The following is a 19,011-nucleotide window of genomic DNA, read 5'->3' as shown; positions in this document are numbered from 1 at the left end:
TGGGAACAAACTTGGGTTGGGGGTTCCCCTCTAATGGAACAATTCCCTTCTCTGTATGCTCTATCAAACCTCAAGAATGAACCTAACTCTTTTCTTGTTCCATCAAACTCTTCTTTTGGGTTTGGGTGGAACCTGTTATTGAGGAGAGCCATCAGGGATACAAATTTGGATTCTTTGGTAACTTTGTTAAATACTCTTGAAAATGTTTTTTTGGATCCCTCTAAGGAAGACATTAGATTTTGGACCCCCTCTCCCTCGGGCACCTTCTCCTGTGGCTTATTCTTTGATACCATATCTCAGCCTTCTGCTCCTCTTGGATTGCCCTTCCCTGTTATTGAGATTTGGAGCAAGCCCATTCCTCCTCGGGTTGGTAGTTTTTGTTGGGAAACTTTCTTGGAAATAATCAATACAATTGATCTACTTCAAAGAAAGAGACCCAATCTTTGTTTATCCCCTAATAGGTGTTCCCTTCGCGAAGCTGATGGGGAAACATGCTACCACCTTTTGGTTTCTTTCCATTTTGCTAAGACTATTTGAGAGTGAGTTGTTCCCTTTTTGGGTGTATTTGGGTTCCCCCTGTGGATGTACAAAGCTTGTTTTCACCCTCCTTAAGTTGGCCTAAGAAAAGAGGGAGAATGGTGTGGAGATGCATTTGGGCAGCAGTTTGTTAGTCTCTATGGGAAGAAAGGAACTCATGTATCTTTTCTGACAAGGAAAGAACCTATGAGAGTTTAACAGAACTGATTCTGTTAAGGGTGGTCCACTGGCTGAAATCTGTGGACCTACTCATAGATGTCTCACTGGCTGACTTGATGAGAAACTGGAAAGAGATAGCTAACACTTCCCAATTTAAGAGGTCTTCTAGCCCCTCTTGGACGTCCCCACCTTATGGATTCATATAACTGAATATTGATGGCTGTAGTGTGGGGAATCCAGGGCCTTCTAGAATTGGGGGTGTGTTCAGGAATGTGGAGGGGGTTATTTTAGCTTTGTTCTCAGGCCCTATTGGAGAATGAGACTCACTTAGAGTTGAGATCTTTGTCTCTGGAAGGTATCCAAAAAGCTAGGGATTTGAACATCAGGAGGTTGATCCTTGAAGGTGATTCAGAGGTGGTGATTAGATGGATAAAGGAAGACAACAACAGCATGTGGAGGTTTAGCAATGAAAGGAAGAAATTCAAAGGGCTTACTAGGGGTATTGAGGTGAAGTACAGCTGGGTGAAAAGGAGTGCCAACTCACTTGCTGATGGTCTAGCCAAACAAGGGGCGAATAGCAATTCTTTATTTTGGGCTAATTTCTAAGTTTTTCTTGTAATCTATTGGTGGGGAGTTAAGACATTTTATCTCCCCCTTTCTTGTACTTATATTTCTCTTGTTAATAAAAGTTTTCAGTCACTGATAAAAAAAACATTGCTCAATACTATGGTTCACAAACACTTTATCACCTATATTATCTACTACTTGCAAATGAAATATGCATTGCATTGACATGCTTATTATTTTATTTTTGCAAATAACTTGTCGCAATATTTTAGAAAACTTTTGTCCATGAAAGCAGTCATGGTTCTCTCACATACTGTCTACTTCTTGATTGGTTATGGTAGAATTTTTGTTTTCTCTTTGGAATAGGAGGGGTTTTGAGAGATAAGGATTGCAACATATTAGCTTTTTTCTAGGAATGACAACGGGGCGGGGCGGGGACGGGGAGCCACTCCCCATTCCCGTCCCTGCAAAAATCCCCATCCCTATCCTTGCCCCTGTCCCCACTAGCGGGGACAAGGTTTTCCCCATCCCCACGGGATCTCCTCTCCTCGTGATTTTTTATAATGTCAACTATTTTGTTTTTATTTTGTTTTATTTAAAATTAAAAATAAAATAATTAAAATTTGCAATCCTATTAAAAAAGATTCAAATATATTCAAACATATTTTTAAAAATATTAACATACATATATATTAGCGGGGATCGGGGTCTCCGTAGGGTGGGGAGTGCTCTCCCTGTCTCCGCACCATCCCCACCAACGGGGATGAAAATTTTCCCATCCCCATCCCTGCGGGGGGGAAATCATCCCCATCCCCACCCCATTTGGGGTTTGGGAGACTCTACTAGGGCTGAACTCTTAGCAGCCCTACAAGGCATTCAAATTGCACATCAACTTGTAGTGGACAATTTAATAATTGAAGGAGACTCTAAAGTTGTGGGTTGGCTAGCTGATTCGGATTCAGGGGTTTGGTGCTACAGGGATCTCTTAAAGAAAGCCAAGTGGTTAACAAGAAACATGTGCATTAGTTTACACTGGATGGAAAGGTCGGCAAATGCTTTGGCTGATTGCCTTGCTGAACAAGGGGTTAATAGGGAAAATTTGTACTGGGCTGCATTGTAATCTTTTGTCTTTTGCTCAATTTGTAATTCCTTTTAAGGAGAGGTTGCACCTTGTTCCTCTCCTTGGGATGCTTGTAATGGTTTTCTCATCTTGTTAATAAAATAACCATTCAATTATCAATTTTTTTTTTTGTTTTCTCTCTGAAAAATTCTTGATGCTAAATATTCTGTCTACTGCATGCTGAATTGTGTAGAATTGTACTTAATTTATCCAGTTCATGTTAACATGATTTGAAGTAGTTTTGCTTTTTTTGATTGTTCTTTAAAGTTCATGCACGGAGACTTGCTGCTTTGAAGGCTCTTACCTATGCTCCATCAAGCAATAATGAAATTTTGGCCAAGTTATATGAAATTGTATTTGGCATTCTTGATAAGGTTAGTCCTGCCCTGCATTTTTCTAATAGAAATAAAGGCATTAAGATTCAATCAATGTCTTTTCTTTAAATCATTTGACAAATATTGCAACAATATTTTATAGTTTCTTTTATTTGTTACTGCATACAGGTTGAAGTTGATCTTGTTAAAATTTTTTTGAGGCCTTGTTTTCTTTTTCCCTCAATTTCAGGTAGCTGATACAAAACAAAAACGCAAGAAAGGCATGCTTAGTAGCAAGGGTGGAGATAAGGAGGTAATGATATTAATTTTTTTAATGGGTAACTAGTATAACTTCTGTTAATTTGTAAAAAAAAAGGATTTATTTATAAATATGCCAAGCATTTTTATACTTGGGCAGGTCAGAACCTGCCCATCCCACTTATTCTATTTATCTTACAACTGAGCCCAAAAGAATTGATCCCTGTGCTACACTTCTTTGGCAAGTGCATCAGCCAAACTGTTTTCTGATCTTCTGACCCACTGTAAAAGTTACTAAATTCTCTGATAAAGTATTTAGCTTCTCTAAGAATCTACATGAACTGCCATATTGCTTGATTTCTGTTCTCCAACCACCTCAACAATACTATTTTGTCACCCTTGTGACAATCTTCTTGAAATTTAAAATATATATCAATTCAATCCATGTAATAACACTGCCAACAGTTGCTGCCTTTTCTGAATACTCCTATTCTAGAGGAGCCTGGGTTCCTAATACTGTATGTCAAAATTCATTGTGATGCATCCATTCCTTGGTGGTCTCCATTGCATTTGGGTCACTGTTTTAGTGAATGATGAACTGGACACCTGCTGCCATCCTCTAAATATTATCATCCATACTAAAATTCAAGCACATCCATTGTTTTTATCTACTGCACCACCTTTATAGGGATGTCTTCCTCCTTTGTTCTTAACTTCTCATTGAAAACTCTCGCATTCATTTTCCCTCATGTTGTCCAAAGGACCACTGTCCTTGTATTTTTCCACCTTATTTTCCTCCTCTTCTTTGGCATAAGGAAGAAAGATGATGAAAATAATCTAGCCACATCATGGAGAAGGCTCTACGTACAACCAAAGAGCGAAGAAAACCTTATCAAAATACTTGAAACAAAAGAGCTGGAGATTAGTAAATAGTAAGCTGATTCTTCACTTGCACATAAGAAACAAAAATGTGGGGACAAGGACCAATTTGGCTTCCTCTTTTGTAAGGTTTCATAAGTATTGTTTTTTCATGAAATGCCTCCCCATAAAATGCTTTAATTTTAGGTGGCACCAGCTTACTCCAATTTTCTTTCGTTGGAAAGGGCTATGAAAGAGAGAGGGAATAGAAAGGACATGGAAGAAAGAACTAAGATGTGCAAGAAAAAAGGCGAGAGGGATTAGGAGTCCAAATATGATTATCAGAATTGGGCAAGTTTAACCAAACATCTCCAAGTAGGTTCAACAAGTCAATGATGAGACTTGGTGCGGGTTTCTTTCTCTTCACTTTCAGTAGCAAGAAGGAAGCTATTGACATCCTCGATCGTGAACAGGATCATCTGAGGTTTCCAGATTTAAGGTTGGGGAGATGGAAGTCATGGAACCCTCTAGTCGGAGAGCTGAGAAACATAGGGTCATGAGGTCATCGAACTTTGTCTGGATAAACGTCTTCGGCATTCCTCTACATGCCTAGTGCTTCCAAACATTTAGAGATGTTGGGGATGCATGTGGGAAGTTTAGGTTTGTAGACTCAGGAACAATTGAATGGAAGAACTTAGTTTGTGCACGGATTTTAGTTGAGGTGAAGGAAATTCATCTTGTTCCAGTTTCTTGGTGGTTGGTTGGGTGACCTTTTTTTTTCTGTGAAGGAGGGAAGTGGTTCTCAATCTTCGGCTGGTTCAAACAGTAAGATGAACGTGCTGGTTGCAGAGGAAAGGTAGGAGGTTGAAGACGAGGGCAGTTTTGGAATAAAAGAATTAATTGATGATAGCTGGGTTGACTTGAGCCTTTTCGACTCTCAAGACTATGGGAAGGTAAAGAGGGGAGAGTTGGGAGAGGCTTCGAGAAAGGGAGAAAGAAGTGGGGCCCAGTCGAGAGAAAAGGTTGGGGCTGGCTTCACACGTGATTTATTAACTATGGATGACTCTAAGGATAGGGGTTGAGGGACATGTTGCCGACCAAGAGGAAAAAGGAATAGGGTCTGACCAGGGAGTTGAAAAGTCTCCTTTGTTATGTATAGAATGGGTGCCTTGCGACAAGAATGGAAATGCTATTGGGGCCCACCATCCTCAGGCTCCACCAAACAATAGAAGAAAGAATTTTGTCCCACTTAGGATTGGGAGCAATAGAAAGTATGTAGTAAAGTTCAAGCGTTCAAAGACAGTGGGAAGGGATTGACTAGATTAGTTTGGGATAAGCTGCATTAAGAGGAGAGAGGTAAGAGGGGAACGAGAGATCTCCAGCGGCGATAAAAGGGAGGAGAAGAAGGCTACTGCGGTTTTGGCGAAGGTTTCTGTTCCTCGTGATGTGGAGCAAAGCCCTAACAATAGCGTGGAAGATCTTGCTGGTTGCATTCGGAACAGGGGCGACCTGTGAAAGTTGCGAATCGAAAGGTGCTTGAGGGTAAGTCACCTTTGGATTCTAACCCTATGGTGAAGGAAGGTTTGAGTGGTGCAAATGAGTGTTTTAAAGAAGCTGAGAATGGTCTGAAGGAGAAGGATGTGGATTTAAGAGGTTCCGCTGATGCTGCTATAGGAGGTGGTCGTGTTATTGGCATTGAAGGAAGTGGAACTGTTGGAGATGATCATTGTGTCCTGCCCCAAACCGAGAGTGCAATTGACGATCATCGGTACTTAAAGGAGGTGGTGATTGGAAAGATAAGTGTGGATTTAGGCAGGAGGGGGAGGTTAATAATATTTCAGATGCTGCTGAATCAGTGAAGTCCAAAAAACCTTGTGGAACATGGGAGTAAGATACTCTCATACTGTTCACGTTACAAAAATTTTCTCAGTTGAAAGGTGGTTTGATCGGGACTGGACCTACCAAGAAATACAAGGTCTACAAGAGAAGGGGCAGCGGTCTTACAAAGAGGACAACTGAAGATGCTGCTGGTAAGGACTCTCGGGTTGGTTCTAACATGGACAAGCAATTGGGGACTCAACAGCAGGGGGAAGCAATAGAGAAAATTCTGGTTCCACTGTAAGAGAATGTGATAAAATCATTGAGAGGAAGGTGGTGATATCAGGAAGTATTTCCATTGAGGAAGCGGCTAAGAAAGATGTAAAGATTGGCAAAAGCATGGGTCTGTTTTTCTGGGGTGGTGAGGAATTTGCTAGGAAAGCCTTCGAAGAGTTTGAGAGGAAGAAGAGAGAAGAAACTCTGAAGAAAAAGGAAAATGGAGGTGGGAGGTGGAATGAAGATGTCAATGGTCAGGAGGTGTATGAAGGGGAAGATTAGAATCCTGGTTCTGCTAGGATTGCTGATGCTCGAGTAGAACCTCAGCAACTAGAGTGAAAAGGAAAGGTGAGAGAGGGTCTCCTTGTCTAATTCCTCTCAAAGTTGGAAAGAAGTGCACCACAGTTCCATTCACCAATAAAGAATAATGACAAGTCCAAATACACCCCATTATCCACTTGCACCATCTCTCCCCAAAACCAAAGCTTCTCATCACTTTCAACCGAAAGGACCAATTCACCATATCATAAGCTTTCTCCAAATCCAACTTGAATAGTAATCCTTTTTTTTTCCTTCTCTTTTCATCTCCTCCACACTTTTACTCGCAATTAAAATTTGATCAGTGGTTTGCCTATTCTTCACCGAGACCCCTTTGTTAGTGGTGTTAGTGAAGGGGTATTTCAGTCTTTGTACTTGTTGAGAATGCTGATGTGTACTGTTATGTTAGTTCGAGTGCCTCTTACTTAAAGAAGGGCACTCAAGTCTTTTTCAATAAGTCAATAATATAATAATAGGTCTGGCCGAATCAAGGGATTAACTTTTTTCCCTAATTCGAACCAGCCTTTCTCTCTTTTCTCTCTTCTCTCTTTTCTTCTTTCCTCTCCTACTTCTTGCTGTCTACTTTACTCTACAGTCAACGAACAAGACAGAATTCTATGGCAGGTCAAACTTCAACATGGTATCAGAGCTAGGTTCACCAAATCAGACTTGCTAGAATTCTGCCTTCTGCGCATTCGAATTAGGGTTTCACTTGGGGTTCTCAGTTGTGAGTTGGAGACTGGGAAAAGGGCTGAAAAGGAGTGATCGCCCTCTTCCCTAGGAGGTCTCTATGCCTCCGATTGTGTCGTTGGTGATTGGTTGCTGTGGTTTCTAAGCCCTAGTTAGGGCTGGTACGTGTGGTGCAGTGGTGTCTCAGCCCTTCGTATGGTTGGCCTTCAGGCGATGAGGTAAAGTTTTTTTTATATATTTTTTTGTTATGGAATACATGAGAGGTGTAGTACAGTTCGCATGATGGGTTCTCAGATTGCAGTATGCTAGGGTTTATGCTAGGGTTTATTCTGGTTTGTGTGTGATTCGAATGGCAATAGTGTCTACTTAATGGTGAAGCTTCCTATAGTTGTGGATTAATGTTGGTGGTGTTACAAGTGTGGTTTTCAGCTTTTGATATCGCTGAAATCAGTGTGTAGACCTCAGTGAGTAGGGGTTGTGGTGTTGTAGTTTTCAACATTTAATACTGCTGAAATCAGTGTACAGACTTCGGTGAGTAGGGTTTGTGGTGTTGCAGTTCTCAGCTGTTGAAATCAGTGTGCAGATTTCGATGAAGTGTCTGTGTGTAGTGTGCAGTGTGTAGTGCTCCTAATTCAGTGCTCAGAATTAAGGGAGTTCGGCAATGGCAGATAACAGTGATAGTAAACCTAGTGTCATGATATCTACTGACTACCTGAATGTCCAAATGACCTCCATTAAACTGAATGGAGAGAATTATGTCCCTTGGGCCAAGTCTGTAGAGGTTTTTCTGAAGGCGAAGAAGAAAGTGAAGCATATAAGAGAGGAGAAACCCCCCGCTAATTCTCAGGAGTATGAAGACTGGGAACAGGAAGATGCACAGATCATTACATGGTTGTGGAACAGTATGGAACCCAAAATCAGTGTGAACTTCATGTTTCTTGACACAGCCAAAGAGGTGTGGGATCATGCCAAGAAACTGTATTCAGGTCAGGATAATACCACTAGGGTATATCAACTGTATCAGGATTACTTCAATCTGCAACAGGGAAATCAGAGCCTTGAGGAGTACTATGCCAATGTGAGGAATATCCGTAATGAGTTAAATGTCTATCATCCTCTCACTTCAGATGTCAAAGTTCAACAGCAACAGCGAGAGCAGCTTGATGTAACACGGTTTCTGGTGGGGCTGAAGTCTGAGTATGAACCAGTACGAGCCCAGATACTAGGGGGATCTGCTCTTCCATCTTTAGAGGAGGTGTTTGCTCGTCTTCGGAGGGCTTCCATTGGATCTATGGACTCTAATGTCTCCGATAAATCAGCATTTGCAGTGTCAAGAGGCCGAGGTGGCAGAAGTGGGACTCGAGGAACCCAGCCTGGCAGGAGTGGTAGTGGTGGATCTACACACATCCGTGGTGGTGGTCGTACTGGAGGCAGAGATTCAGGGGGAGCTCGTGGTAGAGGACGTGGCTCGGGTCCACGGAAGTGTACTCACTGTGGTTTGGATGGACATACCATTAACTACTGCTATGACTTACATGGTCCTCCCTCGACGTGGGCCAACCATGCCATGACTAGTGACACCAGTTTCAGCCCTACACAGGAGAAACGGTCAGCTGACCCGATGCCTTCTACTCCCTCAGATGGTCCAGGCAAGGAGATGGTGAGTGTTCCTCGTGATGAGTATGAGAGGTTTGTTCAATCCAAGTCGCAGCAGAACACAGCTTCCTTTGCACACTCAGGTATGGCTTGTTTGGCATCCACACCCAACCCCTGGATTATTGACTCTGGAGCCTCCGATCACATGACGGGAACTCCAGGTGTGTTTTCATCTCTCACTCATTGCTCAACATCACAATCTGTTACCCTTGCTAATGGCTCCACGTCATCTATCTGTGGTGTTGGTAATGTTGACCTAGACCCTGTATCCCTATCCTCTGTTTTATATGTACCTAAGCTTCCATTTAATCTTATGTCTGTTAGTAAGCTGACCAAGTCACTTAAGTGCTCCATCACTTTTTACCCTTCTATGTGTGTTTTTCAGGATCTCAAGACGGGGATGAAGATTGGTGGAGGGCATGAAGCCGGTGGACTGTATTATCTTGATGGTGGTGGACGAACGTCAACGGCTCTTCAGTCATCCATTTCTCCTCTCCAGTGGCACTGTAGATTTGGTCATCCTTCGCTGAAAGTGTTGCAGTCCTTAGTCCCTTCATTGAGTCAACTTTCTGTTTTAGATTGTGAGTCTTGTCAATTTGGGAAACACCATCGTGTTCCCTTTCGTTCTAGGGTCGATAACCGTGTGTCGAGTCTTTTTTCTTTAATTCATTCAGATGTTTGGGGTCCTTATAAAGTGATGTCATATAATGGATACCGATATTTTGTTATTTTTGTTGATGACTGTTCAAGAATGACGTGGCTCTATTTAATGAAAGAAAGAAGTGAATTATTTTCCATCTTCCAGAAATTTTATGCTGAGATCCGCAATCAATTTGGTGTTCACATCAAAATTTTCCGTTCTGATAATGGTCGTGAATACTTGTCCTCATCTTTTCGAGAATACTTGGACCACCATGGGATTATACACCAAACTTCATGTACCTATACTCCGCAACAAAATGGGGTTGCTGAGAGAAAGAACCGCCATCTTGTAGAAACGGCACGCTCCCTCATGCACCACATGAATGTTCCCAAAACTTTTTGGAGCGATGCAATGCTCACCTCTTGTTTCTTAATTAATCGGATGCCCACGTCTATCCTTGATGGTCGTTCTCCTTTTAGTGTCTTATTCCCCAACATGTCTCCGTTTCCGCTTTCTCCTCGGGTATTTGGGTGTGTCTGCTTCGTTCATAATCTGAGTCCCGGGACTGACAAGTTAGATGCACGTTCCCTGAAGTGTATCTTCCTTGGTTATTCCCGAACTCAGAAAGGGTACAAGTGTTATCATCCTAGTTCTCGTCGTTCCTTGGTATGTGCTGATGTTACATTCTTTGAGTCTACTCCGTTCTTCGTGGGGTCCGGTGCTGCTGCTTCCCCCACATCACCACCTCCTCTTCCTCTTCCTGTGGCTGATCCACCTCCTTTGGTTCCAGTCATGCCTACGTCCTTGCCTCCGGTGCCACCATTGGTTGACCGTCCACCCATCCGTCACGTGTATACACATCGCCCACGTGTACCGGCTGCAGCTCCTCCAGCTTCATCACCGTCGACAGATCCAGCTCCAGCTTCGACACCAGCCTCCGACCTAGATCTTCCTATTGCCTTACGGAAAGGTAAGCGTACTTGCACCCTTCACCCTATTTCCAATTTTGTTTCACTTACCCACCTCTCCGCTTCCCATCGCCAGTTCATATCTTTGTTATCCTCCGTGGTTGTTCCTAAGGATGTCCAGGAAGCCCTTACCTCTCCAGAGTGGTGCCGTGCTATGGAAGAAGAGCTCTCTGCTTTGCATCATAATCACACTTGGGATCTCACCGCTCTTCCTCCTGGGAAGCAGGCTGTCGGTTGTAAGTGGGTGTATAGTGTTAAGTACTTGCCAGATGGTCGTGTTGAGCGCCTGAAGGCGCGGCTGGTTGCCAAAGGGTACTCCCAAACCTATGGCATTGACTACACGGAGACGTTCTCCCCGGTTGCTAAGATAGGATCAGTTCGTGTCGTCATCTCCCTTGCAGCTATGTCTGGTTGGCCTCTCCATCAGCTCGATATCAAAAATGCCTTTTTGCATGGGGATTTGCTCGAGGAGGTCTACATGGAGCAACCACCTGGGTTTGTTGCTCAGGGGGAGGATGGTAAGGTATGTAGACTTAAGAAGGCTATTTATGGACTTAAACAGTCCCCTCGAGCATGGTTTGGTAGGTTCAGTGAGGTGGTCAAGAAGTTTGGTCTGAAACAGTGCCAAGTTGATCACTCTGTCTTCAGTCTTGACTCTTCGGCAGGTAAAATAATATTGGTGGTGTATGTGGATGATATCGTTGTGACTGGGAATGATAAAATGGGCATTGACAGATTGAAGGCATTCCTACAGGAACACTTTCAGACAAAGGACCTTGGCAAGTTGAAATACTTTTTGGGCATAGAGGTAGCAAGATCTAAGCATGGCATTAATTTGTGCCAGAGGAAATATGTGCTTGATTTACTGGAAGAAACAGGATTGTTGGGTACTAAACCGGCTGAGACACCTATGGAAACAAATACGAGGCTGAGCAGTGATATAGGTGAAGTGTTTGAAGAGCCTGGCAGATACCGACGACTTGTAGGCAAACTAAACTATCTAACCATTACTCGGCCAGATATTTCATTTGCGGTTAGTGTGGTGAGTCAGTTCATGCAGAAACCTTTGGTCCCACATTGGAATGCAGTGCTAAGGATTGTGAGGTATCTGAAAGGAGCTCCTGGTCGTGGTTTGCTGTACAGAAGTGGTGGAAAACTGGTAGTAGAAGGATACACCGATGCTGATTGGGCAGGTTCTATGTCTGATAGACGATCTACCACAGGCTATTGCACCTTTCTGGGGGGTAACCTGGTAACATGGAAAAGTAAGAAGCAAACAGTTGTGGCAAGAAGCAGTGCAGAAGCGGAATATAGGGCCATGGCACATACTGCTTGTGAACTAGTGTGGCTGAGGAACCTTCTACAGGAGATAGGATATGACATCAGTACTCCAATGAAGCTCTACTGTGACAATCAGGCAGCGGTTCATATCTCTTCCAATCCAGTGTTTCATGAAAGAACCAAGCACATCGAAGTTGACTGTCATTTTGTGAGAGAGAAGGTGCTGAATGGGGTGATAGAAACTGCATATGTTAGTACGGGAAACCAGTGGGCAGACTTGTTTACAAAAGGCTTGAGTCGGGGGAGAGTGGACTACATATGTAACAAGCTGGGATTATATGATATATACTCACCAGCTTGAGGGGGAGTGTTAGTGGTGTTAGTGAAGGGGTATTTCAGTCTTTGTACTTGTTGAGAATGCTGATGTGTACTGTTATGTTAGTTCGAGTGCCTCTTACTTAAAGAAGGGCACTCAAGTCTTTTTCAATAAGTCAATAATATAATAATAGGTCTGGCCGAATCAAGGGATTAACTTTTTTCCCTAATTCGAACCAGCCTTTCTCTCTTTTCTCTCTTCTCTCTTTTCTTCTTTCCTCTCCTACTTCTTGCTGTCTACTTTACTCTACAGTCAACGAACAAGACAGAATTCTATGGCAGGTCAAACTTCAACACCCTTGATTCAATGAAATAATATTGGGGAGAGCTACTTTGATCCTTAGAGACTGAACCTTAGCTATTATTTTATATAAACTATTCACCAAGCTAATGGGTCTAAACTCTCTAGGATGTGTTGCATCAACCTTTTTAGGCACCAAAGTAGTGGAAGTTTAGTTCAGACATGGATTTATTGTTCCTCTCCCAAAGAATTCATTTAAAACTTCAAGTCCTCTTTCAAAATGTCCCAACAATCTTGGTAAAAGGCCATTGTGAACCATCCGGCCCTGGTGGTTTGCATCTATCCATAAAAAACAGTGCCTTCTCTCATTTCCTTCTGCTCAAAATTCCTCTCTAACTAGACTTTTTATTTATTTGATAGCCTTGTCCATTCCAAATCATCTAGCCACACTCTATCATTCAAGGATCTTGTAAAAATGGATCTGAAATCTTTTTTGAAATGCCCCAGCTATCTCATTTTTCTGTGTGATTGTTACACCATCCACCACTAGTCTTGAAACATGAATTTTCCTCTACTATTAGCCAATGCATGAAAAAACTTTGTATTTCTATTACCCTCTTTTCTTTTATCAGAACACTATGCAGGATTGAACTACAGGCCTTCAGTTTACAAGACTGAAGCTCTACCACTGAGCTATAGGGGCTCAGTTTATCTATTACCCTTCTTCACCCATTTATGGCTTGCTTTTTGCCTTCAATTAATTTCCTCTTTGTAAAGTAAGTCCTCCAACTATTTTCTCAAATCCCATTTTGCTTCCTTATCCTCGAGTGATGGACTCTAATAATCAATTCTTAGTTCAGGGTCCGACCATTGCTTTCCATGAATAAATAAATAAAAACAATCCTTCACCCAACTTTCTGATCACCACCTGCTTACTTGTGTGCTATTTGTTTTACACCCAGGCTGCTACCTTCTTCTCGTATTGATTTAAATTAATAAACCTACCAAACAACCAAGCTTTAAGGAGGTCTAGAGACTCTAGACATTGCTGCACATTTCCCACTTCATCAACCAACTCCAGTTGAACAGAAGCTTTTGCTCTTCTAGATGTTGCCATCTGCTTTCTTCATCTCAGTAAAGGTCAATTTTTTTTTTTTTTTATGATAAGTAATAGAAAGAGATTTTTTTAATAGATTATCAAAATCAAATTACACAGACTGCCCAAAGGGAGGCACAAGATGCAGCCACCCAAACAGTATCACATTACAACTGAGCCCAGAAAAGATGACCCCTATGCACCCCTAGCTTAGCTAAAGGATCAGCTAATACACTAGCCGACCTCCTTTCCCACTGAATGGGCATGTTTTTCCTAATAATTATTTCTGTCACTGATCTAAGAAGGGAAAAGGAAAACCTAATGGGCAAGTTTTTCCTTTCTTATGAGGAATCCCTCCAGTTAGAATTTGATTGAACCATGTGAAGCTCGCATTCATAGGTGAGAATTTGATTTAATACTCATGGCGGTGGATCTATTGTTTCCTTTCCTCTCATTTGGAAACTGGACCACATTCAAATAACCATCTATGCTTCAAGAGTCATATGTTAAATCTCTGATACTATAAAATTTCCTCTCTCTCTTTCTCTCTCTCTCTCTCTCTCTCTCTTCTATAAAGTTGGGTGACACACATTGATCAAGCACCATTCAAGATTGTCCTCTTTGCTTTTAATCTCAAAGGTGTCAAGGAAGTTCCTGCCAATTCCTATTCCACTACCTGAACCTCATTATTCCACATGATAGTTGATAAAGGTCCCAGAAATAGGGCTGATGGCCAGCTCTTTTTTCTGATTTTTTAGTGATCAAATACTCATTCATCTTGGATCAATCTCTAGGGGCTTTGCTTCTTGAATCAAGATGATCCTTGCTTTTTTCCTCTTGAAAGGTTGTTTAATTGTTCGTCTCCTTTGGGCACTTTCTGGACCTCCAATGTTCGGTTAATAATCCTCATGGTAATACCAGTAATGAACACCTTCCCCCCGAACTAAAAAAGCAAAGGGACCCCTAATGCTTTAACTGGACCCTTCTCCCCCCTCTTTTTCCTACTGAAACATGGGAAACCATGAGATATCACAAAGAACAAATTCTTAGGCCTCACTCTCACTGCATCTGTGCCTCAGAGGAGTTCAGGGATTTTTTTTTCTGTTTTTCTGTTTTCCTGAGAAAGATAAGTAATGAATTTATTAATAAACAGGAGACCAGAAAACAACCTCTGTACAATAGGTTGCTGTACACGGGGAATATACAATGCTGTTCACCATGCACTTAAGCAATTTGATCCTGACTATTTACAAAAAAGGTTTTCAAAATAAAAAAAAAAGTATTTGAATTCTTTCCTCTAAACATTCTGTGACTCGGCAACCAAGATTTCATCTTCCCCAAAGTTCTGCTGGTAACTACTTTTTTTTTGATGAATAATAATAAGTTTATTGATTCATAAGCAAATTAGAGTGAGTTCATACATCATCCCAACGAGAGGCGCGAGCTGCAGCCCCTCCTTGAAACTTACAAGTAAACTAGGAAAGAAAAACAAGAATCACAACTGAGCCCAAAATAATTCTTCCCTATTTACCCCTTGCTTAGCTAACACATCTGACAAGGTATTTGCTGATCTCCCCACCCACTGTACAGTGACCAACATATTCCTTGTCAACCAACTAAATTTCTTCATTTCATTCTTGTATCGCCACATAGCCTCTTCAGAATTTTTCAACCAATCCACCACCACTTTGGAATCCCCCTCGATTATTAGGTGTTGTACCCTCAGCTGGTTTGCAAATTGGACCCCTTGTACAGCAGGTAAAAGTTCTGCCCTAATGAAATTCCCAATTCCCAAAGGACCTGAGTAGAGCAACAAAATCTCTCCCTTCTCATTTCTCAAAGCACCCCCCACTCCAGATAATCCTGGATTACCCATGCTGCTTTCGTCAAAGTTCAACTTAATTGAACCTTCGGGTGGAGGAGACCAGCTTGTAATTGATTTGGCCTTTAAAGATGAACACCTTGCTACTGCTGACCAATTTCTCCAAATGTCATTAAAGGAGAATTGATGAAAGATTTCCAAGGTCTTCAGCCAATGTATTGCCCTGTTTAGCACACAGTCTTTCAAATCTTGGCTGTTCCTTTCCTTATCTTGGAAAATTCTGAGATTCCTTTCTTTCCAAAGAGTCCAAGTCAAGGCAGCACGAGCACATCTCCACATAATTCTCCCTATTTTTGTAAGCCAATAAAAGGTAGAATGGTTGAAGAGCATGTGAACTTCTGTTGGTAGACTCCAACTACCCCCAAACAACGAAAGTAGCCAAGCCCAAAGGTCTGCAGAAAAGGGACAAGATACTAATAGATGGTAACAATCCTCACCGTGAGCTCTACAGAGGATACACCAATTAGGAGAAATACAGAGAAAAGGTCTTCTCTTTTGTAGGTTGTCTAAAGTGTTTACTTTCCCATGGAAAACTTCCCAACAAAAAGCCATAATTTTTGTGGGAACTGGCTTACACCAAATTTCTTTTGACGGAAAGGGTTGGTGAGTAGGAAGTTGAGAGATGGACTTGAAAAAAGAAGCACAAGTGAAGGTTCCATTGGGTCTAGGAGTCCAAACCCTCTTATCTGGCTTGGAGGGATCCAAACAAACCTGATTAAGACACCCAAAACTGATTTAGGATACAAGTTAGGGAAGCTAGGATACCAGTTAGGGAAGCTAGGAATATCTATTGTAAGCCTCTTATCTGGCTTACCTACCTATTATCTATTGTAAGCTAGGAAAATCCTAAAGACAGACAAATAATAGGTAGGTAAGTTTGGAGGGATCCAAACCAATTCTGTGTTTATGGAAAGACAGACAAATAATAGTCCAAACCCTCTTATCTGGCTTGGGATATCTATTGTAAGCCTTGTCCACTCTATTCCAGGACACAGCCATAAGGTTGTCTCACCTCACCTGGATGGCTGGATCCCACCCCAAATTTCTACACCCATATTAAACTGAAAAAAATTCTCTTCCAGAGATTGTCTTGTTGTTCATTAAACCTGAAAAACCATTTACCGTACATAGCAACATTTACTTCCCTCACCCTTCTAATCCCTGAGCCACACTTCCCCTTGGGAACACACATTTTCTCCAAGTCACTAGGTGAAAATTTCCCTCACCCTTCCACCCCCTCCACAGAACATCTCTTATTTTTCTTTTCAATTGCATTTGCCACCGAAGCTGTAATAGGGAAGAGAGACAGGAAGTACATGGCCTTATTGATACATTTGTCACCCAAAGGCATACCCAAATATTTGGCTGGCAGCTTTCCCACCTTACAACCACATCCCGCAGCTCATTGATCTACTCCATCGCCCCCACAGCCATGACTTCAGTCTCGGAAGCATTTGGATGAAGACCTGTCACTACCTCAAACCATCAGGGATTTCTCATTTAATGTAGGTGAATTCTTGTTCAGATGTTATCTTCTCTTCTTATTTTACTTCTTTTCTCAATTTCTCTGCTCTGTTCTTGGATTGTAATTTGTTTAATCAAATTTGATACTTTCCTTATCATACTTCTGGTGATATTTCAATTATGAAGTTACACTGTAGTTCATTTAAGCAGTGAGTTAGCAATGTCTGAACAGTGATTGCCTTATGGGCTTTGTACAGTTTATTATTCGAAGCAATTTGCAATATGCTGCCCTTAGTGCTTTGAGAAAACTTCCTTTAGATCCAGGGAATCCAGTATTCCTCCATCGTTCTGTTCAGGGGTATGTGTTTTGTGTTCTTTCTTTCTCTTTCTTTTTCTTATAGAATGTTTTCCACATTTCCACACTTGATTACATACTAGATCAAATCTACAGCACTACCGGAGCTTTTGCTTGTGGGGTGCTTAATGTAGAAAATGGTGAGAACTAAACGATGACACTTTCAATTGAGCCAATCTGGTCCAAGTCCAACTCAAGAATTATTCTTGAGTTACTTTGTACAAAAATTATAATATTATTATAATTAATAATATAATAATTATTATAATAACATTAATATTATAGTATTATGAAGCCTAATATTATATTATTATATATTTTTTGTTTATTTATTCATTTTTGAACTATAATTAAAATTAAAAAAAATTACTGTTATTATTAGTTAATTATACATGGAACTTTAAAATTTATTAGTTAAGTTAAATGAAATTCTTATTAATTTTATAGTTTAATTTTAAAATTTAAAAGGAATGCAATTATTTATTTCAATTAAATTTAATAAAATTAATTTTACAATTTTTGTTAATTTAAGTATTTTTATTTTGAGTTTAAATGGAATTTGAATGGATTTTCATTATAATAACATGGAGTTTCAATGAATTATAAAGTTTTCATTAATTACTTATAATTTTAATAGTTAACTATAAATTAATTTTAAATTATATTTTTCAATATTGTATTAATTAATTTTAGAATTTTTGTTAATGTAAGTATTTTTAAATAGAATCTAAAAGTATTTTAAATTACAATATTATTACAGATTTTATTAATAATAAATAATTAATAATTATTATATTATAATTATAATGTTACTTATTTATTTAACTAATTTTATGATACTATTCATTATTATATACATAACTATATAACTAGTGTTGTTATATGTAACAAATATTTATGATCTTAATATCTTATTTAATTACCAACATTATAATAAGAATTAGTTAAGTTTATTTTGGTTATTTGACTTACTCATGAAATAATTAAATACTAATGTAACTTAGTTCTTTTATGTTAATTGTTGTTAATTAAATTAGGTTTTGATTTGCTTAAGTTTTGAATTATAATTACAATTAACGAATTACTATTAATTAATATAGAAATTGCAATTACAAAGGGTAGGCCTTGACACAACGGTTGGGTTGCTCCAATGTGACTTGAGTGACCAGGGCTCAAATCTTGGAAATAACCTCTCTATATGTGCAAGGTTAAGGCTGTTTACTTTTGCCCCTCCCCAGACCCTGCATTGGTGGGAGCCTCATGCATTGGGGTGCCTTTTTTTATACAATTTGCAATCTTAAGCTTTTAATTTACTTTATATTAATTGAGAAAAAACATTCTTTTTTATTAAAACTAACATGTTAGATCACACCCAAACCTAGTTCTAACATGTTTCTAAGGTCATTCAAACTAATTTGGTCCAAGCATGAACCACCCAGCCTAAGCATGAAGCTGTATGGTACTGTACAAATTATAGATATGGTGAGTTTGTGTGTTGAAAACAGTTCTGTTATTGCTGTACCACGAGCAACACATTACATGGTAACAGTCATTGCACAAGATCATTGAAACACATGAAGGGGTGACTCGATTTGATTGTCTTCTTCTCTCTATCATTAAAATGGGTTTACAATAACTTGAATTGTTAAAAACCTAAAATGACAACAAATACAGCCGTGAAGTTATTGGAAAATGCCGGGAAAAGTAACTTGGCACTCTTGGGAAAGTGGTTGTGGAGGTTTCCTTTGGAGCAGGAGAAGCTATGGGCTAGAATAGTGGCAAACATACATGGGATGGAGCAGAATGGATGGGATGTTGGAATCAGAGCAAGGTCCACAAGCAATTCATCTGGGAAAGCCATTCATGATTTGCTTTCGGTCTTCTCTCCCCTTGTCAAGTATGATTTGAATTCTGGCACTTGCATAAAATTCTGGGAACAAACTTGGGTGGGGAATGTTCCACTTAAGGACCAGTTTCTTTCCTTGTATGCCCTCTCTGAGTTAAAAAATAAGCCAATTTCTTTTTTCATCACCCCTTCCTCCTCAAGTTCTGGGTTTGGGTGGAACCTGGGATTGAGGAGGGCTGTGAGGGACTCTGACCTCCACAGTGTCTTGAGCCTCCTTGACCTTCTTGAT

General features: G+C 40.4%; 1 protein-coding gene across 1 annotated transcript in view; it reads left to right on the top strand.

Moving 5' to 3' along the window:
• LOC104611483 (uncharacterized) overlaps positions 1-19,011 on the top strand; it is a 126,037-nt gene that overhangs the window by 34,155 nt on the left and 72,871 nt on the right. The window contains exons 5-7 of the mRNA XM_010278567.3: positions 2,651-2,757; positions 2,948-3,010; positions 16,779-16,879. Of these exons, the coding sequence (XP_010276869.1) occupies positions 2,651-2,757; positions 2,948-3,010; positions 16,779-16,879 (271 nt within the window). The remainder of the gene's footprint in view (positions 1-2,650; positions 2,758-2,947; positions 3,011-16,778; positions 16,880-19,011) is intronic.

The sequence above is a fragment of the Nelumbo nucifera genome, chromosome 3 (genome assembly GCF_055504915.1).
Source record: "Nelumbo nucifera cultivar China Antique chromosome 3, China Antique-T2T, whole genome shotgun sequence".
Lineage (NCBI taxonomy): Eukaryota > Viridiplantae > Streptophyta > Magnoliopsida > Proteales > Nelumbonaceae > Nelumbo > Nelumbo nucifera.
The sequence above is the reverse complement of the archived record's forward strand: the minus strand, read 5'-3'. Positions and strand labels throughout refer to the sequence as shown.